Source organism: Strongylocentrotus purpuratus, unplaced genomic scaffold, assembly GCF_000002235.5.
Source record: "Strongylocentrotus purpuratus isolate Spur 01 unplaced genomic scaffold, Spur_5.0 spur5_scaffold_13, whole genome shotgun sequence".
NCBI lineage: Eukaryota > Metazoa > Echinodermata > Echinoidea > Camarodonta > Strongylocentrotidae > Strongylocentrotus > Strongylocentrotus purpuratus.
In genome coordinates, this window is record NW_022145598.1 from 10,718,510 (window position 1) to 10,741,633 (window position 23,124).

The 23,124-nt window shown below is 38.8% G+C and overlaps 1 protein-coding gene across 2 annotated transcripts in view; it reads right to left on the reverse strand.

Annotated features, from left to right (window-relative positions):
* Nucleotides 1-1,852: 1,852 nt before the first annotated feature.
* LOC100891463 (voltage-dependent calcium channel subunit alpha-2/delta-3) overlaps nt 1,853-23,124 on the reverse strand; it is a 51,977-nt gene continuing 30,705 nt past the window's right edge. The window contains exons 5-22 of one of the 2 annotated variants that reach the window (XM_030982896.1): nt 22,115-22,279; nt 21,264-21,392; nt 19,991-20,119; nt 19,023-19,144; nt 17,668-17,771; nt 16,581-16,834; nt 15,158-15,302; nt 14,309-14,455; nt 13,337-13,447; nt 12,586-12,691; nt 11,476-11,707; nt 10,520-10,675; nt 9,571-9,779; nt 8,078-8,279; nt 6,668-6,878; nt 5,371-5,509; nt 3,998-4,160; nt 1,853-3,487 (exon numbers count right to left, since the gene is read on the reverse strand). In XM_030982896.1, the coding sequence (XP_030838756.1) occupies nt 3,265-3,487; nt 3,998-4,160; nt 5,371-5,509; nt 6,668-6,878; nt 8,078-8,279; nt 9,571-9,779; nt 10,520-10,675; nt 11,476-11,707; nt 12,586-12,691; nt 13,337-13,447; nt 14,309-14,455; nt 15,158-15,302; nt 16,581-16,834; nt 17,668-17,771; nt 19,023-19,144; nt 19,991-20,119; nt 21,264-21,392; nt 22,115-22,279 (2,947 nt within the window). In that variant the 3' untranslated portion in view covers nt 1,853-3,264. Of the gene's footprint in view, nt 3,488-3,997; nt 4,161-5,173; nt 5,510-6,667; nt 6,879-8,077; nt 8,280-9,570; nt 9,780-10,519; nt 10,676-11,475; nt 11,708-12,585; nt 12,692-13,336; nt 13,448-14,308; nt 14,456-15,157; nt 15,303-16,580; nt 16,835-17,667; nt 17,772-19,022; nt 19,145-19,990; nt 20,120-21,263; nt 21,393-22,114; nt 22,280-23,124 lie in introns of those variants that run through there. The other variant, XM_030982895.1, reaches the window with a different exon arrangement.

Here is a 23,124-nt window from a genome sequence, read left to right on the forward strand (position 1 = left end):
GATATGATTCGTTAAAATTTTCGCTATGAACATAGTGATATCGATGTACATTGCGCCTACATAATTCATTTTTCAGATAACTTATCTGTGAAAAACTGCTCAAGCGAGCGGAAACCGGGCAGATTCTCAAGAAAAAAGAGAACTGGAAGAAGAAAAAAAAAAAAAGGAAGAGAGAAAGGGAATGGAAGAGGGAAAAGAGTGATTGACATGCAAGAGGAAAAGTGGCAGACAGACAGAGAAAAAGAGAGAAAGGAAGAGAGTGAGAGAGCGAGAGACAAGGAGCTCAGTAGAGGATATCCTCACCAACATGATCAATATGGAATGTTTTAAAATTCATCGGCACATTTTGAAACCAGCTATTCTACTATAGCAGGAAACAGGAACATATAGAGATGTTGGACCTACTCCCATAAAGCAAACAAACATACACGAACAAACAAATAACAAGCAAACAAACAAAAGCAAAACAAAAAAAGTAATAGCAACAAGAGGTGAATATTGCATGAAAAACTCTTGGAACAAAGAATGCAAAAGACAAATGTAACAACAAATCAAATTAATATTTTTGTCAGCATTAAATTCTTTTTATTAAGGACTGGTATTAAACCATGTTTTTAAGCACATAAAAATGTCCAATCTCTTAATCTACAAAAGTCATGATTGCACATAATATCTACAACATCAACCATGTACCACAATTTTCAAAAACAATTTTTATATGCATATTCTACAAAAAACTCAAATTTCTCTCATTATTTTCCGAGTCAAACTCCACAATGAAACTATTTTTTCAATATCATCACACTTTTTTACATCATCTAGTCACTCTTTCACTGTTTTTCTATAATTCTGCAAAGTTTTTTCTTCTCCTTTAAGTATAAAATCTGCAAATGACTATGTACAATCTTTAGTAGGGTATGAGCTATTGCATGTCTAGAATAGTTTGAAACTCTTATCATATAATCTCCTTTAGTACAATGATTGTGCAAGACTACATATTAAATGAAAGTATGCTCATGGTGGAAATTTCCATCATATAGTTATAAACAAGTACCAATTTCCTTGCGAAAGGTGATTCGCCGTTTGGTTTACAACCTGCTCATCTATTACCCAATTCTATTCCCATATGGTCTACTCCCTAACCATCTATTATCCATAGGGTCTCATAACCATTTGGTCTACTTTCTATTTGGTCTAATCTCCAATAAGTTTACAACCCATTTGGTCTATCACTCATTTGCTCTAATTGCCAGTCGGTCTCTTTCCCAGTTTGTCTAATGCCCAGTTTGTCTACTATCTATATGGTCTAATAATCATTTAATCATAAATAATAATAATCATGAAGACCAAATTGGGTATAGTAGACGAACTAGTTGTAGACCAAACGACTATAAACCTTGCAAAATACGAGATTCCAACTACAATTTTTTAAAGCAAGTATACAAATTGGTGACTGTCCTGTTCAAACAATTGAACAAATAAAAAATCCAACATACAAAATATCTGTTACTGAAAAAAAGAAGAGAAAAAAGAAGAAGAGGAAATGACAATTGGGACAGGCTAGAATAAAACCTCTTTAAATTGTAAGCACACTAAAGATTATTTTCTACTTATGGTGAGACAAGTGAAATAAGTATCCAAAATTATTTACTCAAATGAGAATTTTTTTTCCTAATTCCTAAACCCAAATTCAATCTTTGTTACATTTAATTAAAGTTCATATAATAATAATATATATAATATTGCACATAAATATACATAGATGGGCAAGAAGAAAACAGTATTGCATCCACGGAACGTTTGAAATGCCAGAAAAGCAAGGCTTCAAAGTTAAATAGCTTATCAAACGATCACGATGAAAGTCATGAATGACTAATTTGTTAACATTCATGCTTATTTCACAACCATTAAATCAGTCAATATAAATGTCAATGCAAGGGTTTCTTTATATATTAAAAAAGTTTGATTCATTTGCAGAGAAAAGATTTATGTTTTGTTCATTCTTATAATTTAAAATGGAAAACAAGTATTTCTTATTGCATAAAGTCCAATTACTGATTGAATACATGATTCTCGCTTGTAAAGATTGAATCAAACCAAATACAATAGGTTGAATACTGGAAAGTGAAATAGTTATGATAGTTTTGGAGCCAATAACATATAAGATAATGGGAAGAGTAATACTGATTACCTAAAAATATTGGTGAATACCTCAAAATCCACGTTTTATTAACATCAACTGTTCAATATTAGTGTATTTGGTTGGGTTTACAGATCTATGTTTTGGCATCCGAGTCAAAATTTGAATTTACTTCTGGGAAATTATATATGCAACTTGGAAATGATTACAGTAAGTTTTGTAGGAATTAATTGCCAAAAGTTTACCCAAAAGCCATATGAAATCTTCAATCCTGTTTAATCTTTGCTTTATTTGTTTCAAGGTCTCACAACAAGGCCTCACAATCTGCACGTACAAAGCATAAACAACAGTAATTTAGAATAATAATGATATGGTGAATTAAGGTTTTTTAAATGTCATGTTTGTTAAGAAAAGAGCATGCTTTGGTTGGTCCGCATTTGCTTCCAGCTTTTAAATCATAATTAAAGCCTGCATCTTCATTTCCTCAATAAATATCTACATAACAACCACAGATCCTGACAATCAAAACACAAAGCATTCCTTCATTTAAAATAAAAAAGAATCTAGAATACAAAACAATTTACCTACAAAAAAAGACAACACAAATAGTCTCTAAGAAAAAATGTTTGAAAGCAATTTCAAAATATTTCATATGAAAACATTCCAGTTCTAGAAAGCACATCAGAAAGCAATTAATCATCAAGGTTGAAAAAATACTATTGAATGATGTTGAGTGGTAATTCTCTAACTTCCCCCTAAAATCCTATCAAGAGATAAAGAGCATTTTGAATTCTACTTGAATATCACTTGCAACCATGTTTTTTTCTTCTAATATATATTTAAAATAAAATTTAAGCTGAACAATAGTCTAAAATCATCAAAGATCTCTGATTTAAAGTACAATTCATCTTTTTTCTTTGGATGCTTCTTTTCATGTTCGTACATTATAGTAAGCTACATGTGCCTCAGCAAAAAAAGGAGTTGATATTGCAAAGTCATAAGAGACATACATGTAGGATACCACACAAGACCGCAGTGAGATGGTTTCTGGTGTTTTGCTGAATAAAAATAACATAAGCGGAAACATGCTCAAAGGAGCTTCGAGATCGACCCTTCATCTATCTTCATCCTATTGCTGTCAGTACAAAATACAAGAATATTTGAAGAGAGGCGAGGAGGAGGAGCCCGGTAACGGTGCGGATGCGGTCCGGTGGAGCGGAGTTATACTTGCACGGGATGTTAACGTCACGTATGATGGGGCACTTGTTCTGCATCACAAGGGAGACCTTGTCGTCCGTGTGGGCGCAGGTTCCGTTGATGATCCTGAACGCTCCTGTTGCTGACACCCTGACAGGTTAAAGAGATTAAAGGAAGAGCTGGTTTAGTCTGTATTTCCTCACATTTCTTGTAAGTTAAAGCGGGACTGCACTACTTGTAGCTACTTGGGCCCTCTATATAGCAAACAATGCCAAGCGGTGTCCGTTGGTCACCCATGATTTCCTTTTTCTTATGTTAATTGAGAGCTGATTTGATGAGATAACCACCTGTCAGTGACCATGCAGGGAGGTTTATATTCACTCCTGGCCAAACTAGTGCAGACAGGCTTTAAACAAAGAAGCTATAGTGTCACAGTCAGGTGCTTGGAACAATGGAAATGAATAGGTCATGGGTTCAATGCCCAACATGGAACTTATAGCCTTAAGCAATAGATTTTATCCCTTTTCTTATGTTAATTGAGAGCTGATTTGATGAGATAACCACCCGACAGCGACCTTGCAGGGAGGTCTAATCCCTCCTGGCCAAAATAGTGCGGATGGGGTTTAAAGCCTATGCAGTAAGAGCTATATATAAACTCACTTGTTGGTGATTCTGCAGTTGAAATTGAAGAAGAGACTCTCCTTGGTGTTCCTCCAGTTCTCAACCACCAGAAGGAAGAGATTGGTCTTTGGTAGAGCAGTCAGATAGTAGAAGCCAGACTTGCAGGGGCCAGAGATGTTTCCAGTTAGGAGACCAGTGGATCCTGAAAACATAAGATGATGATAACGATGATGAAAATGATAATGGTTTCGACATTAATATATGATAGTAGTGAGGATAATAATGATAATGATGAATATTTCATTTTTAAAGTGCTCACTACCCCCCTCCCTCCCCCCCCCCCTTCTTGAGCAACAAAAACAATTGCATACAATCTCCCTCGAAGCAATTCTCCAAAGTTGACAGCCCTGTATTGGTATGTTAAGTATTGGAAAATCCTGGATCTTTGTCCAGTAGGTTTTAATCGTCATTGAAGTATGTGTCTTAATTGTAAACCTATTTTATACCTAGAGCTGAGGTGTTAGCCTGGTAGCCAACCACATCTTGGATGCAACCACCAGAGTTTGAGAATGAGGGGATAAAACCTCGGTTATGATAGAAGTGGTATGTGTCTTAATTGTAAACCTATTTCATACCTAGAGCTGAGGTGTTAGCCTGGTAGCCAACCACATCTTGGATGCAACCACCAGAGTTTGAGAATGAGGGGATAGGACCTCGGTTATGATAGAAGTGGTATGTGTCTTAATTGTAAACCTATTTCATACCTAGAGCTGAGGTGTAATTAGCCTGGTAGCCAACCACATCTTGGATGCAACCACCAGAGTTTGAGAATGAGGGGATGGGACATCGGTTATGATAGAAGTGGTATGTGTCTTAATTGTAAACCTATTTCATACCTAGAGCTGAGGTGTTTGCCTGGTAGCCAACCACATCTTGGATGCAACCACCAGAGTTTGAGAATGAGGGGATGGGACCTCGGTTATGATAGAAGTGGTATGTGTCTTAATTGTAAACCTATTTTATAACTAGAGCTGAGGTGTTAGCCTGGTAGCCAACCACATCTTGGATGCAACCACCAGAGTTTGAGAATGAGGGGATAGGACCTCGGTTATGATAGAAGTGGTATGTGTCTTAATTGTAAACCTATTTTATACCTAGAGCTGAGGTGTTTGCCTGGTAGCCAACCACATCTTGGGTGCAACCACCAGAGTTTGAGAATGAGGGGATGGGACCTCGGTTACGATAGAAGTGGTATGTGTCTCAATTGTAAACCTATTTCATACCTAGAGCTGAGGTGTTAGCCTGGTAGCCAACCACATCTTGGATGCAACCACCAGAGTTTGAGAATGAGGGGATAGGACCTCGGTTATGATAGAAGTGGTATGTGTCTCAATTGTAAACCTATTTTATACCTAGAGCTGAGGTGTTAGCCTGGTAGCCAACCACATCTTGGATGCAACCACCAGAGTTTGAGAATGAGGGGATGGGACCTCGGTTACGGTAGAAGTCATCAAGGTCTTCAGGTGTCTTGGGTATGCCATCCAGAGACACCTAGATGAAGAAAAGCAAAGACAGAAAAATATTGAAGCATGCTAAAAGAGAAAACATTTATATTATATTGACTGCGTGGGCTTGAGGAGTACATGTACATCGGAAATATTAACTGAGCTAAGATCATATTCCCCTGAGTTGAAGACAATGGCAATATGGTCTAATATATTAATGAGGTACAGGGTTTGAATCCCTGCTGCAGCACTATATAGCATCCTTCGGCAGAAATTTACTCTACATTTGCCACTCTCTATACCCAGGTGTACCTGGCGGGATTTATTCCTTGAATGCAATGAGCCCTACCGGAGTTAAAACTGAGGTAGTGATATGCAAATATCCTTAGGCAGGCACATTGGGACGTTATATAATAATGTGATATGTGCTTTAGAAGAATGGCATATTATAATCAACACTTTGCCTCTCTGCATGGTCAATCACTTGCCACAAGTGTAATTTTGCAGAAAAAAATACAAACCAATTCATGGAAGGATTGCTTTGCCCAACACAATGGCTTTAAATTAAAAGACAGGAAATTACACACAATTATTAAAAAAAGACAGGAAATTACCCACTTCTTGTCTCGATTAGCTCCATGACAACCCTTTTAACGCTGACATACATGTAGATCAATGTTGCACAGGAAACAGTTGAAATAACCTTGAAGCCTTTGGTACATCTAGCCCACGATAAATATAGTGAGCCATATTGGACGTATATTTGTGTGGTATTTAAAGCCCCATTGCACACACTACATAGCTACTTGCGCCCCCTATATAGCAAACAATGCCTAATTGGTGACCATTGGTCCCCCCCATGATCATCTTTTTCTTATATTACTGTACTTGAGAGATGATTTGATGAAATAACCACCTGTCAGTGACCACACAGGGAGGTCTATAAGCTCTCCTAGCCAAACTAGTGCAGGTAGGCTTTAAAAGACCAGAAATTACCCATTTCCGGTCTCGATTAACTCCATGACAACCCTTTTAATACTGTGTAGATCAATCTTGTACTGGAAACAGTTGAATAATCTTGAAGCCTTTGGTATATCTATCCCATGATGAGTTTATTTGTGTGGCAATTAAAGAGTTGAAAATATCATTTACAATTGCTAGAAAAAGATAGAAAGACAAAGCAAAGGAAACGGTCGAGGCTCACCCTTGGGGCACCAGGAGAGACGCTGCAGCTGCCCTGGAAGTCAATCTGCTCCTTGCGCTGGAAGAAGCTGTGACGATAGATGAGATCGTGCATGATCTCCCCCTCCTTCTTACCCAGCGGGACACGGTTGTACTTGCCCGTGTCAAGGTCGCTGATGTTCAGGAAGATGGGGTCGGTGATCAGCATCGCAAAGTTGTCAAACAGGTAACATCTGGGCAATTAAGGGAGAGGGAAGGATGATTGCTGATGATATTGTAAAAATCTTCTTTTTTTTTAAATGGGAGCTCGATTTGGATTTTCTGAGTAAATGTCAAATTTATGTACATGCGTGTATGTTTACAAATACCTCTGTTGGTTTTCATTAGATAATAAGTCGGTGATCAGCATTGCAAAGTTGTCAAACATCTGGACAAGGAAGAGGGAATGATGATGATGATGTTGCTGATGATACTGTGCAAACCTATTTCAAGTCATTTGGTCTAATTTTCATATGGTCTTATCTCAATTAGTCTACTACCCATTTGGTCTATTGTTCATTTAGTCTAGTAACTATATAGTAAGTCTAATTCCCAGATTGTCTAATTGGAAAAAGTGGGAGTTAGACTAAATGGTCATTAGACCAAATGATAAGTAGACGAAATGATTTTTAGATGATGCGGATATTAGACAGGCCAAGTGTAGACCATATGGGAATAGACTAATTGGGTAAAGTAGACAAACATATTGTATATGCATAGACCAAACAGTTATAAAGCGACCTGCCCACTTTACTTTGGAAGCTAGCCCCTCGATTAAGTCAGGGGTATAGTAATCAATCGGGAGAATGGCTACCAAACATTTGCTCTCGCAGCATTTCCTCTTGTCCGTATCTGGTCATTGAAATAGGGTAAAGGTTGGGGTTACTATGACATTAGGTTTAGGGGTAGGTTAAATTTTCATGTGATATATGCAATATAAAAGAATGATTTAGTATCATCATCACCCCCAAATAATAGATTGTCTAACTGGAATTGATGGGAGTTAGACTAAATGGTCATTAGACCAAATGATACATGTAAGTAGACAAAATGATTTTTAGATGATGCGGATATTAGACGTGCTAAGTGTAGACCATATGGGAATAGACCAATTGGGTAGTAGACGAACCTATTGTACGTGCATAGACCACACAATTATAAGCAACTTTGGAAGCTAGCCCCTCCATTAAGACAGGGGTATAGTAATCAATAAGGAGGATGGCTACCAAACATTTGCTCTTTCGTCTTGTCCATATCGGTCATTGAAATGGGGTTAGGGTTGGGGTTGCTATGACATTAGGTTCAGGGGTAGGTTAAAGTATATGCACTATACAAGAACAATTTATTATCATCATCACCCCCAAATAAATACCGGCATATAAACCTGACCTACCTGGTCTGGCATCCTGGCTCTCCGTTTGGACAATTGTAGTAGTCCCCGCAGGAGTAGGGCATGTCGTCATCGCGCATGATGCTGTACACGTTCTTGTGGAAGTCATTGTAGAGGATATCCAAAGAGGTAACGGCCTCCACCCTCTCCGAGGCACAGCGGGTGTTCTTGGTGTACCCCTTTGCTTCACTCTTGTAGCACTTTCCTTTAGGGGGAAATGGAAATGAAAACTAGATGAATTTCATCCTTTTAGTTTAGCCAGTAAATATCACTTATTGGCATTATGAACAAGAAATGTCATAAATTTTCCTTGCAAATGCATTTTTGTTTTGCTTCTGCATGACAAAGTCCATACATGTACTGTACATGGAAGAAAAATGCTAAAAATTGTTGATGCTTTCTTTCGGAGGTTGTTTTAACATGCATCTTGTTATCTTGACAGACTGCCTGTTAAAAAACTGAATGTTGATGTAGTTATTGTTAACCCTCATTCGAAGAACATGTATGTCATTCATCAAGGCTAATCTTTGATTCTGTGGTACTAATCGATTCTCTACTCTCATTCAAATTGTTCTAAATCCTGTCATATCATCAATATTGTATTCTACATTTCACATTTATCCATCAAGGATGTATATGTAGCTGTCATCATAACCATCAATAATGCCACCATCATCACAATTAGCATAGTAATCATCTTCATCATCATCATCATAACCATGCATTACCATTCATCACCATAATCACCATCATCATTATCATCCTCAACACTACCGTCATCATAATCATTGTTTTCATCATCATCGTCATCATCCGTATCAGGTGATCTAACACTTACTTTGGCAACCATTGCTCCAGGGTTCATTTGATCAAAGACACAAGGCTAGGGTTAATTGCAATTGGGTTTAAGGTGATATTGAGTGTTAGAGTTGTAGGTATAGGTTGGATCTGGGGTTGAAATTAGGAATTTGGTTAGTGCAGGAAATTGACTGCAGATCGAGAATAGTCACACAGAGTATCATTATTATCACCGTCGAACCGCTTCTCCTGCCCCTCCTGCCCCTCCTCCTCCTATTCATCATAATCACCTTCACCATCATCATCATAATCACCTTCACCATCATCATCATCATCATCATCATCATCATCATCATCATCATAATCACCTTCACCATCATCATCATAATCACCTTCACCATCATCACCATCATCATCATCATCATCATCATCATCATCATAATCACCTTCACCATCATCATCATAATCACCTTCACCATCATCACCACCACCATCATCATCATCATCATCATCATCATCACCACCACCATTATCATCATCATCATCATCATCATCACCACCATCACCACCACCACCACCACCACCACCACCACCACCACCACCACCACCATCACCATCATCATCATCATCATCATCATCATCATCATCATCATCATCATCATCCCTTCTCATGGTTATCATTGCCATCACTCACTCACCCGAGATGCAGTCCTTGTTGGTTTGGCACTCGCAGCCACCGGGAAGCTTGCCCGTCAGCTTCTCGCACGACTCCCTCGTCTTGTTCTCCATGCCTTCAAAGACAGCCTGGGAGAGACTGATGATCTTCCCGACCCCCGCTGCGTCCATGTAAGCAGTGGAGATGGTGGTCTTGTCAGGGTTGACGATCACTTTGTGGAACCAGGGACGCCTGCCATACAGATAAGATAGGGTGAGTGATTTGATATAGCTAAAATCGAGGGTTCAGTGACAAAAAGACGTAACTCCACATTTTGCCAAAATGAGTCATTGATATCAAAATGTTCAGAAAAATGTGGGCTTTCCAGGAAACACAAAGACTTAACCTAACCCAACACCCCATTGAAGTCAATGGCTAGTGAAACATAGACTTAACTCCTTAAGGCCCAAGTGCTCAGTGACACATAACTCACTTTTTATCCAACTGACCCCTCGAAATATTAAAAGGCGGGTAATGGTGCTATCCATTTCGGAGGGGGGGGGGGGGGCTAAAGACACAAAATCAATCCAAAATGGACTGCTCAATGGTAAATAACATACAAGGAATTACTTTTACCTGATGAAATTTACATTTGCATACATACCTCCCTCTCTCTCTCACACATGGTGCAACTGCAAACCTACTGTATACATACATACTGTTAGAAATTACTTTTTTTTTGGTCTCTGTGCAATAGTTGTTTAAATGAGAAAATATGAGTAAAACAAGTGTGGGCATCAGTTTCACATCAAAACAACAAACCTTTTGCTAGTAATCACTTGCCCTAATTTAATTCCCATTTAGGGGTAGATTGAAATAATTATTATATTCATGTGCAAATTATACATTTACTGCCTAAAATTTACAGATGATGATAATACAGAAACGGATGAATTAGTCCAGAATTCACAATGACACCCCTCTGTACTTACTTTGTTGGGTCATATGGTCTCCGTGACCTATGACCTGGGTATGTGCGAAACACTCCGCTGCGGCACCCTATGTACGTCCACTTGACGTCTCTCAGAAGCGGCGAGGTTCGGTTCCTCCATATTGGTTCGATTTGAGATGTGATTAAAACATCAGCTCTGAAGAAGAAAAAAAAAGGGAGGTTATTTTTCTTGCAGAAAGTGTTCTAAAAGTCTGATCATACGCACAATGCCTAGCTCATGATGGAAGCAAAGATGGAGAGAGAGAGAGGATGACAGAGAGAGAGAGAGAAGGAAAGAGGGAGAGGGAAATAAAGAGAGAGAGAGAAGGAAAGAGGAAGAGGGAGAGGGAAAGGGAAAGAAAGAAAGAGAGAGAGAGAGGGGGAGGGGAAGAGAAAGATAGAGCGAAGGAAAGAAAGAGAGAGTGAGCTTACATTGAGGTTGAAAGCAGAAGAGCAAAAGAGGAAAAGCAGGAAGATAAAATTACATGAAGCACAGAAAAGAGGAAAGAAACAAAATCTCATAATAAGAGTAATTTCCATCACCGTTTCTTTACTTTGTTAATATCTTTTACTGGTCAAATCAAACTTTCTGTGACAGCTTTGAATGGACATTTTTCTGATGCAGCTTGAATATGGGTAATTCCATAAATTAGTGACTCACTTTGTGACATTGTTGGTGTCCCAGTTACATAGGAACCCACACATATTTGTGTCTCTGAGTAAAAATTTAAATAGTGGAGTGAGATTGTTACACTGTAAGTGATTCTAGGTATAAAAATGCTATATTATGCTTGGAAATCAATTTACAATCTCACTCCACTATTTAAGTCTTTACTAAGAGCCACAAATATGTGTAGCTTCCTTATGTAACTTGGACACCAAAAATGTCACAAAGTGGGTCTCTAATTTATAGAATTACTCATATACATAATTCTAATCTTTTTTAACCGTACACACCTTGTATTCTGCTCAAACACACCGTCTGGATGATTGCAGCCCACGTCAGGGTCGTTGCCGTTGTAAAACTTGTGCGCCCTCACCGTCTTGGTGGCAAGATCGTCATCAAAGAGGAAATCATTCGGATTGCAGTAGCATTTCGGCGCGAAGCGGATCGACGAGAACTTGTACGATACCCGTAAATGCGGGTATTTAGGGACGTCATAATACACCTCGATATCTTCAAAGACCCCTGCAAAACAAATAAATTTATGAGCATAGAATTCACAGTTCTGGGTCATTATTAAACAGAAACAGACCTAAATTAATAATTAATCAAAATGACAAACTATTATCAAATGAAAAGGGGATGACAGTTTTCTGAACCGTTCTCTGATCTACATGTTGAAGAAAAATGATTTCAGAAGGGTGGATTAACAATTAATGGCGGAAAATTGGAAAAATATCAATACAAATTTTCATTTTGGGGCCAAACAAGTGACTGAAATGATCATATTGTCAATTTGTCTACTTGTTCGGAACATCAGGGCACAATTTTACATATAACAGGCCCATCAAATCTCTTTCGATGATTATGATGATTGAAAAAATTACCCCTGACAAATTTTTCAACAGCCTACATTTGGTCCGCTTTTGACCCGTCGGCATCCTCTTCGTACAAAAATGATTTTGTGTAATTTGCCAACAAAAGCGGTTATTTACCATTACTGTAATTGACTATGATTTTTGTAATGAATTGATTTGTAAACTTTCACCAGTTAAAAACAAATTTTTGAAAGGAATCATAATAAATGCTTAATTGAAAGAAAAGAAAAAATTCAAATTGAATAGTTATGAAAATACAATGTACACATCTGCCTTTTGGCACCAGAGAGAGAAAGGAGCATGTAGCAGAAATATTCAGTCAAACCTGCCTTTGTGGCCACCTGTATAGAAAGACCTCATTTTTTGTGTCCCTTGAAAATGGTTTCTCATTGAAACATGTACTGAAGGAACATGTACATAAACACCAACTGCCTATCAAGAACACTTTTCATGTTTCCCCTGAGCAGTCTTCATTACACAGGTTTCACTGTACAAAGTAATTTGTTATAAGCGAGTGAATTATACCTGGTAGATCTGTTCTTGCGAGTGAGCTGTTGTACTCGATGAGGAGGTTGAAGTAGCTGGTGTTGTAGCGGTCTCTGTCAGGAGGCTCCTCTAAACGTCTGAAGCTCTGTTGACAGACAGGAGAATGAAACCCAACAAAGATGAGCTGATATCAAAGGGGGTGTAGTGTAGCATGTCAAGACTACGTGTCTTTCCTGTGGCCTGACTCAGGGCCGATATATACTACCGACTACGGAAGACGCGACCGCAGTATTCACGTACAGTTGTCCAAAAGAAGTCGTAGATGGCGTTAACCAGTATTTGCCATGCTACACCCCCTTTAAGCTTATTAAAAAATTGTCAGCCACTCCAAATTAATTTGAAATTACTCCTTTTTGATTACATAGCAAGGTTAACAATCTCTCCAAAGTTTGCAGTTTCCTTGCTAGCCATTCTCCCATGGGAGCTGTCACTTTGACTAAAATTGAAAAAAAAAAAAAAAAATTTAATTGTTATATAAATATAGCTACAGGTAAACTGATAAAATTGTGTAAGACATTTAATATACAAGCGGTATACAAGAACAGGCTATTATTATAGCAAGGAAAACAATCTCTTCAAAGTTTGCAGTTTCCTTGCTCATCATTCTCCCATGGGAGCTGCCATTTTCATTAAACTTGTTTTAAAGATTTGTATATACACCTGTAGATATAAAGCTACATGTAACTAATAACATGATATTCAAAATTTTCCAACTCATGGCTTTATTTACCCTATCTGTATCGGCAAGGTTAAAGGCAAAGGAGTAGACGGATTGGTTGAGGGATGTGTAGTAATATGTTGCTGGTTGCTGTAGTGTCTTCACTCCATCTGCAAAATCACCCTGTAGAGATAAATATAAGATAACTTTCTTGAAAGTAATGAAATCATATAATAAATAATGATATTTCGCATATGTAGCGCTTAATACATGGAAAATGTCTCTATAAGCGCTTTACAGATATATTATTACCCCGGTCATCGGATTCAGGTTTGCCCGCAAACAATGTATGCACATTCTGCACTCCTTTGGGAGTATTTCAGCCAGGCGCAATTTTACAGACACTCACTTTACTGATCAATCTTTATGACTCTAGATTGATCAATACCAGTTCTGAGAAGATATAAACTTTATCTATCAAGAATATACCAAATTGTCACAATCACTTCAGGAAAAGAAATAACAAAAAAAAAAATTCAAAATTTATGGGCAACAGTGTAGCTATATGAAACACAAAACGGGTAGAAGTGAAATTAGGGAGGAAATATAATTAAATACAACAACGATGTACACACTGTAACACCAACTTTGGGTACTCTCTTAAAGACCGTCAATACTACTGGGCCAGAAGGGATTAGACCACACAGCGAGGTCACTGACAGGTGGCTATCTCATCATTAACTCAGCTCTCAACTAACATAAGAAAAAGAGGATCATGGGGGACCAACAGGCACCGATTGGGTAAGTTTTCTATACACTGTAGAGGGAGCAAGTAGCTACAAGTAGGACAGTGGGGCTTAAAACAGAGCAGTGAAAATACAGTAAAACCTGCTTTAGCAACCGCCTGTCTTTAAAGACCACCTACCTATAAAGACCACTTTTCATGTTTCCTGTTAGCGGTCTTTAAATACAGGTTTCACTGTAGCTATAAAACACAGGGAGGCAAAATTAGGGGGGAATGTGGACAAATGATGTAATACGAACCTTGGGTATTCCCCTTATAGCATCAGGGATGTAGAGGAAACCACTCATGCCCTGTCTCATGTCTTTCTCCACGATACTGAACGACTCTGGTTTCCCTTCCGGCTGTTCCAGCTTGGCAATGTTGATGAATATGGGATCATCCACAAGCTACGTAGGAAAATAAATGTAATGTTAGAGTGACATTTAAAAAAATTGTTACGTGATTTATCATTATAGTCAAACCTGCTTTATTGACCATCTGTATAGAAAGACCACATGTCTATAAAGACCTCATTTTTGTTTCCCTTGAAAATGGTTTCTTGTTGAAACATGTACAGAGACGACCTGCCTATAAAGAACACTTTGCAGATTAACTTTGAGCTGTCCGGCTTTATATACGTATAGCTCAGATTTCAGCTTCTAAATAATGTAGATACTGCACTTTGTGTTGAATTCCTTTAAAGCCTACTTGCACTAGTTTGGCCAGGAGGGATTACGCCTCCATGCATGGTCACTGATAGGTGGTTATCTCATCAGATCAGCTCTCAATTAACCATGGGGACCATGGGGGACCAATAATAATAATAATAATAATAACTATTTCTTATATGACGCTTTTCAGGAGGGCCCTATCAAAGCGCCTTACAGATATAATACTATTACCCCGGTCATCGGATTCAAGGCTTACCCGCACACAATGTATGCACATTCTCCACTCCCTGGGGAGCATTCCAGCCAGGCAATGGTCACCGATAAGGCATTGTTTGCTTAATAGACGGCGCAAGTAGCCATAAGTAGTGCAGTGGGGCTTTAAACCAACCAGTAAAACTATGTAAAAAATTAAACAAATCTTGAAATAAAAATCCTTACCGCCTTGCTGGGTTTGAGCAATGGATGGAAGATGGTCTGGGCCTCGTTGTCAATCAGGAAAGCATAAACAGACCCCCATTGCTCATTGACGATCAGGTTCTCAATCTCGTCAAGAGTGGCGTCAATGCCTACTACACCTATTACACTGATATATTAAAGACAATGGAGAAAAAACAACACTTGTTAAATTCAGACTTACATTTTAGAGTCTTTATCTTGATGTCTTCGAGCTGCATTTAAGGTTTAAATCCAGACTGAAATTACAATAATTTACATCTTATGGAAATTATACATGTATAAATATTCAGAAAAGTGACAAAACCTATTGAGACAGGAGAATGAGGGGGGAAGGGAGAGAAAGAGAGAGAGAGAGAGAGAGAGAGAGAGAGAACAGAAAGAGAGAGAGATGGGGTGGAAAATGGAGTAAGAGGAGGGAGATAGCACAAGAGAAAAAAAATTGATGCAAGGATTGAGATTAGTTTTTAGAACAAATCGTAGAATGTATATCAGTATATGCACATACATGTATGCTGAGGGAGACATACACAAACTGAGACAGAGGGTAAGGGAAGTAATTGGCAAGGACAGAAAGGAAAGGAAAGGGTAGAAGCAGAACAAACAGAGTGGCAACATCTTAATTTTGAAGCAAAAATAGATTGTAAGCACCTGCAACAAAATTAGTCTTGAAACTTACTCCATATCTTCATTAGATAATAAAAATGTCAAATCTGTGATATACCATGTACAGGTACTCATCAGGAAATGGCAGGCAGAGAGCAGGAAAGAAAGAAAGTGGGAGGGAGAGAGGGGGAGGGAGAGAAGGAGGGAGAGAGGGGAGAGAAGGAGGGAGAGAAGGGGAGAGAAGGAGGGAGAGAAGGGGAGGGGAAGAGAAAAAATAGAGACAGGGACAACAAAATGAAAGAACAAGAACAAGACAATGCTATGTCGATTCAAAAGAGTCAAGGTCGGGGGAGGGAAGGGACAACCACAGACCATTTGCCTTCAGGAACTAGTAAGTAGAAGAACCTGTAGTAACTGTCCTATACCTGCCCCCCCCCCCCCCCTCCCCCACCACAAGACACCAGGAGTCTAGGTAGGGAGCTGTCCAAGGACGATTTGCCTACAGGAATTAGGAAGACAGAAAAACCTATAGTAACTGCCCTACACACGTCTCCTTCCCCGCCCCCTCCTCCTCCTCCCCTTCCCTCAAAAAAAAAAAAAAAAAAAAAAATCACAATTATTATCCTTTAACTTCCTGTAACTTGGCTAATAGCAGGGATGGCAATGGTCACCATCAACCCAAGACCCCAGGAGTCCAGGTAGGGAGCTGTTCACAGACCATTTGCCTTCAGGAACTGTCTCCCCCCTTCCCCTCCCTCCCCCCCCCCCCCCTCAAGAAAACAAAAACAGTATTAGCCTTTACCTTCCTGTAACTTGGCTAATAGCAGGGATGGCAATGGTCACCATCAACCCTAGACCCCAGGAGTCCAGGTAGGGAGCGGTCCAGAGACCATCGGTGTTCAGGGAGTTGTTGGAGAGGAACTTGAAGTAATCATCCATCTGGGAGATGAGGTCCTCCCCGTTCTGGAGCTTCCTCATGTTGCCACGGTGATCGCAGGCCAGCTTGCCCGGAAACTCCTCCCCATCGTCCTTGGTAAGGTAGCTGAAAATTCTTGCCTGGAAGAGAGAGCGAGAAGAGAGAGAAAGAGAGAGAGAGGGGGGAGGGGGGGGGGGGGGGGGGAGGGAGATTGATTTGGTTAGTGATTGGGTTAGTTTCACAGACATGCATTCATCAGATCTGATTATTAATACTAGTGGAGTCTTGTATGGCCCTCATGTTTGGCACATTGCCATTCCTGGCACTCCATTATCGTTACCCTAGCTTTACATGTAGCATGGCTGCCATTACAGCGCTTGAGATTTTAAGAAATAAATTCCTGCCTGGTACCCATTTACCTCACCTGGGTGCAGCATGGCAAATGTAGATTAATATCTTTCCAAAGGACATCAGTGCTGTGAAATGCATGGACTTAAACCCGGTTCTAATGGTTTTAATGGATTTCAATATTGTTTTGTGATAAGTTTCAAATTAATTTGAGCGAGTTTTGCAGTTACAACACGCATTCTTTCTACAGGATTAGTTGGCCCTCAAAATGGCCCACTCATGCTCTCTCTCTCTGCTGAAGACAGCTAACCCTGTTGAAAATATACATGGTGTAACCGCAAACCACGCTTGAATGTATCATCACCATGATGGAAGCCTTCAAAGATCACAAGTTTTAAAGCCACACCGTACTAGTTTGGCCAGGAGGGATTAGACCTCCCTGCATGGTCACTGACAGGTGGTTATCTCATCAAATATGCTCTCAATTAACATAAGAAAAAGAGGATCATGGGGGACCAATGGTCACCGATTAGGCATTGTTTTCTATATAGTGGGCGCAAGTAGCTATACATGTAAGTAGTGCAGTGGGGCTTTAAATTGGTCACATGATTAATATTTCACTCACCCTAGGGCTAGCTTTACTGTTGTCCATGGCGACCTCATCCCAAACCTTCTCCCACTGATACTTGCAGATAGGTCCGGGTACAAACCCACTGCGAGTGTAGTAGCCTGCGAATAGGGAGAAGAAAAAAAAAGTAGCTTTAACCCTAACTGTACTGGGGGGGGGGGGCCTGGGAGGCCCCCCCCCCCCTCGACATTTTCGGAGATTTCGCCGCAACCGCTTGAAATTTTGAATTGTCGTTTCATGACTTTTTTCCCTCAAGTCTTACGCACGTTTTGATACCATTTTCGTCGCAATCAGATATACCTGTGAGGTGTTACATAACAATTAGTATGCGCATGTCATCAAAAATATGCTATAATTGCATATATTCATGTACAAGCAGAAATGTGAATACAGGTTTAGATGTATTCCTTCCTAAGTGGGTGATATGAATTGATATCGAATTGCTTTTATATGTTTCTCAAAGTAACTTGATGTATTCCAGAACAAAAGAATACATAAGAAATAAAAACAATAGATATAATAAGAAATAAAAAAACAATAAAATACATAAGAAAATAAATATTTGAAAATCGCATCAAATTTGCATAAATTATCATTATTAATTACATCCAAATAAATATTATGTGTTAGAAAAGAAGTTTCATATGAATAATGAGTTTCAACGTTCAAAAAGTGAAGTTTGACACGTTTTCTGTAAAATGCATAAAATTAGCGTTTTGCATAATTAATTAGGCTATAGCGACAAAAATTTGCATATTCGCAAAAAACTAATTACACCATCTTGTTCGTTACGTAAATATCTACAAACATGCAAATTTTCGTGTTCATCGGACATCCGACGGCCGAGATCATAGGGGGGGGCCTCCCAGGCCCCCCCCCCCCCCCAGTCAGGAGGTGCTCAAAATAGCCCAGTACAGTAAGGGTTAATAGAAGTAATAGAAGTAATAGAAGTGTCGTAGTCGAGTGGTTTAAGGTCGTGGTCTGTATAGACAAACTACCCGTCTATAAAGTCATTTTTGTTTCCTTGAAACAAAGAGGGAGAGGGAGAGAGAGAGGGAGTAACATGCTGTTATCACTAACAAATCTATTGTTTTAAGGAGAGAATCATTTCACCAAGATTTTTCATTTTTCCACCATTATCTTGATTTCACTACCACTTCTAAACAGGGATTTTTGTGTCTTAGCCCTCCCCTTCACCACCAAAAAACAAAAAGTTGTATCACATTCCTCAGATGTTTTGATCAATTCAAAAAAATCTATTGCCTTGAGAAGTAATTCAATGTAAACCCAGTACAAGGGCTCTAAATGAACACAAAAGACAAGAACCCTTTGAGATTTTAACAGGTTGTTACCTGGCCCACATCTAACGTGTTCTCCGTCCGTATCCTTCCCATCAGTCACCAGGATAATGAGGGCTTGACATCCTGTTCTTGATCTACCTCCAAGAAGCTGAAAGGCTTTCTGAAAACCATGTCTGACGGAAGAAGAGATATGTATTCATCAATGTCTGTAACTGTTCACCACAGCTAGACGTTCACAGAACAATCTCTGATCCATGTTTAGGTTAGTACCAGTTTCAGTTTAGCTGCAGTTTACTATATTTCGTATTTCACGTCACTTCATCACTTCATCACATATCATACATTATAACGGAGCATACCTAAACAAAATGTGAAGGAATATGATTATTACATGTAACCTACATTTTCAAAATTATAAGACAAGTAATGATGAGGGGAAAAAGTTAAACAGTTATGTACAGAAGGCAAATTTGGAGGTGACCAGTTTCAACTTCTCCTGGACAAAATTAAATATTATTGCACATTTATTGGTATGTGTGAAACCTGGATTAAATCAAACTCATCACTATTTTTCATTGATGGCTATACTCTTGTCAATAATAGTAGGAAAAACAAAACTGGTGAAATATCTGTAAACCATAATATCTTATCTTTCTCCAAAATACATACATGTACATTGTATATGCATACATGTATATGCCAAGTAGTTACTGTATTATTACATTTTGTTAGAAAGACAAAAAAAAAAGCCTAAATTGTGTAAATAAAATTGCTTGAAATAATCAAATCAAATTTAAAGTTTAAAGCAAATACAGGTCAGACAAAATCCTTCTTTCAGTGATTAATATAAAACGCACTTAGAAAACGGATAGATGCAATAAAAAAAAGGACATGTTTTTAATAAGGGTTGTCTACAGATAACTCTTAACCTCTATTTTATCCTAGAAAGTACTTACCACGCAATGTAACTTTCACATACACGTAAATGAACATGGCACAGAAAACACAATGCAACTCACTTGAGTTCGCTGGTCCCGCCAGGAACAAGGTTGATTGTCTTTGAATACAGGTCTTTACGATGTGCCGTGGTGGCCGGGACCAGCGTGTCATTCTTACAGCTCTGTACTTCTGTTCTGTAATAATACCATCTAGATGAAAGAAAAGAAAAACATGTAGATCTTTGCATTAATCTGGAAGGAGATGTTGTTATATTAAAGTGAATAGACATATAAAGGAGAGGCTAACATAATCATAACAGTGAGTCAGAGAGAAATAGAGAGAATGAGAAAGAAAGATATAGAGAAAGAAAGAAAGAAAACAAAATGCGAGAGAAGGTGCAGGAGGGGGAGCAATTGTGAGAGAAAAGGAGAGTATAAGAAAGAAAGAGAGTATAAGAAAGAAAGAAAGAAAGAAAGAAAGAAAGAAAGAAAGAAAGAAAGAAAAAGAGAGAGAAGTTGGAGGGAGGATGGTAAGAAAGCAAGTGTGATCGAAAGAACGAAAGGGAGGGTCAGAAAAAGCAGAGGCAGAAGAAGAAGATATAGAAAGTTCACATCTTATGCTGATAACTCACTCTATACAATTCACACTTTTTATAATGTTTGCCACTAAAAATTCTCTTATACAATGTCAGCCCTTGTTTTATGAAAGAAAAGAAAAGTCAGCCCTAGCTAGTATGTTTATCTTTATGGGCTTTTGTAAATTATGCCCAGCTAGGTTTGGATATAATTTTTACTTAATTGTCAGTCTACTGGTCTGTTAGGGACTAATTTCCATTTTTCCAATTTAATTTCTATTGTTTTTTTTTCCCATTGGTTTCAAGGATTGATTTGCTTTGATTTTGATTTCATTTCATTCATCATCAATGTTCAATAATAGAGTTAACAGTAATATAACAACTACCTCCCCCACCCCCTCCCCCTCCCTCCCTGTACACCTTTGAAATCCCTTCCCTTGCAGAAAAGTACCGGTACTAAAATATTGCACGACAAAACTCCATCTAGTATCAGATATAATGCACATGTCTGACTCTCCAAACTACATTTTGTCAGGTAACTCGTAATTTTAGGAAAGAAGATTGCTACAGAACTACGACTAAATTAATAATTAGGCTACTTTCCCTCTCCACCTCATTACTAATCAATAATATTACTGATCGAGAGTAAAGCAATATACCCTCCGACACCTAGCTTCCCCCTTACATGTACATATTTAACAGCACGTCTCAGAGAAAAGAACATGGACATTCATACTGTTACTGACAGCACTACAACTTTAATTGGAAATGAGACTTACTTTCCCTCTCCGTCCCAGTGACTAGCCCTAGCACAGATGATGTTGACGTAATCCTGTTTGGTCAATGTGTCCAGGACGGTCTTCACTACCTCTGTGGCAATCTTGAATTTCTCTCCTTTCATGGAATAGCTGTTTTTAAGAAAAAGAAATCACATGGGGAGAAATGTAAGAACCACTATCGAAGCCATCATGATTACTGCTTATATGGTGAATTTTGCATTTTCTCTACGTTATGCAAATTTAGATGACCACCACCACTACCACAATCACTGCAACAACTTTAAACACTATCGCAACTACCACCATCAAATGATCACTACCACAGCCACCAAGACAATCACCAACATCATCACCATCACAATCATCATGAATATTACCAATATCAATGTCACTATCATTATCATAATCACCATAATCATTATCATAATCACCTTCATCATCATCATAATTATCATCACCTTTTTCATCATTCAACACCATCAAGCCACTACTAACCACCATCACTATTTATTATCATCACCATTACCTAAATCATCGTTATCGTCATCATCATCATCATTATCATCATCATCATTATCATCATCATCATCATCAATCATCATCATCATCATCATCATCTCTATGCCACAATCATCACTGATCATCATTGTAATAATAATGGCAATATATAGCTACATTCCTACCGTACACACACCCATCCCAGGGGATGCTCAGGCAACTAAAAAGGACTAGCTATTATTTCCATTACTATAACTACATGTATTAAAGTTGCCAAAAGATGCTGAACAGGTATTAATTCTACTATACACCTGCGTAATTGAGAACACATGGCAAATGTAAATTAATCATACCTGCAATCGAGGATGATGACCACATCTTTGGGTCCGCTGGTGGCTGCGATATACCAAGGTCTGACCCTGGGGTCATAGTCATTGTAGAACCCGACAAAGTTGGTGTCCCATTCTCGCCCGGGGTACAGTCTTACCAGACCCTCAACCGAGCCAAAATATTGCCATCTGAGGAGAATTAATGCATACGGCAGACATGAATGAGCATATAATGCCTGTATCTTCATCAGCTCGAGTTTGCCAAATAACCTGCTATTTTCAGACTTGGAATATCAAACCGAAGCTCACTATTGCGTATTCACCGGACGGATACACTCATCACAAACTAGCTCGGACGGGCGCAAATTAGCCCACTATTTCCCAAATAGCAGGGTATTTTGGAAACAAGACGAATATTTCTTGGGATATGTTCTCGACCAAATATCCCGCTAATTGCAACTGCGGGCTGATTGGGCTGATTGGGATAGTTAGAATAGCGGGTTATTTGGCAAACTCAAGCTGATGAAAACAGGTCTATAGTCTGCCAACAGCCAGAAGGGCGTTAACCCTTTCTATGGGTCAATGCCCTTTGGCTTCAAACAGACAAAATAACCTTTTTTGCATTTCTGTACATGTAGTGGGACATGAAAAATAAAAGGACGGGAGGAGAGAAAGAGGGAGGGAGGAGAGAAAGAGGGAGGGAGGAGAGAAAGCAAGCAATAGAGATCAAGAGGGAGAGATTGTCAGAGAGGGTGAGTGACAGACAGACAGAGAGAGAGAGAGAAAGAGGAAGAGAGAGAATGAGAGAGAGAGGATGGAAAGAGAAAGAGGGATGGAGAGATATAAAGATGGTGGTGATGATGAGTTGAGGATAAAGAGAATGATAGACCATTGGAGACGAATGGTGGAGAAAGACAGAGAGAGAGAGAGAGAGAGAGAGGAACAAAAAGAAGGAGAGAGGATAGACATAAGAAAGAGGAAGGGAGGAGAGATAGCAAGCGAGAGAAAGACAGAGAGACAGAGACAGAGTCACA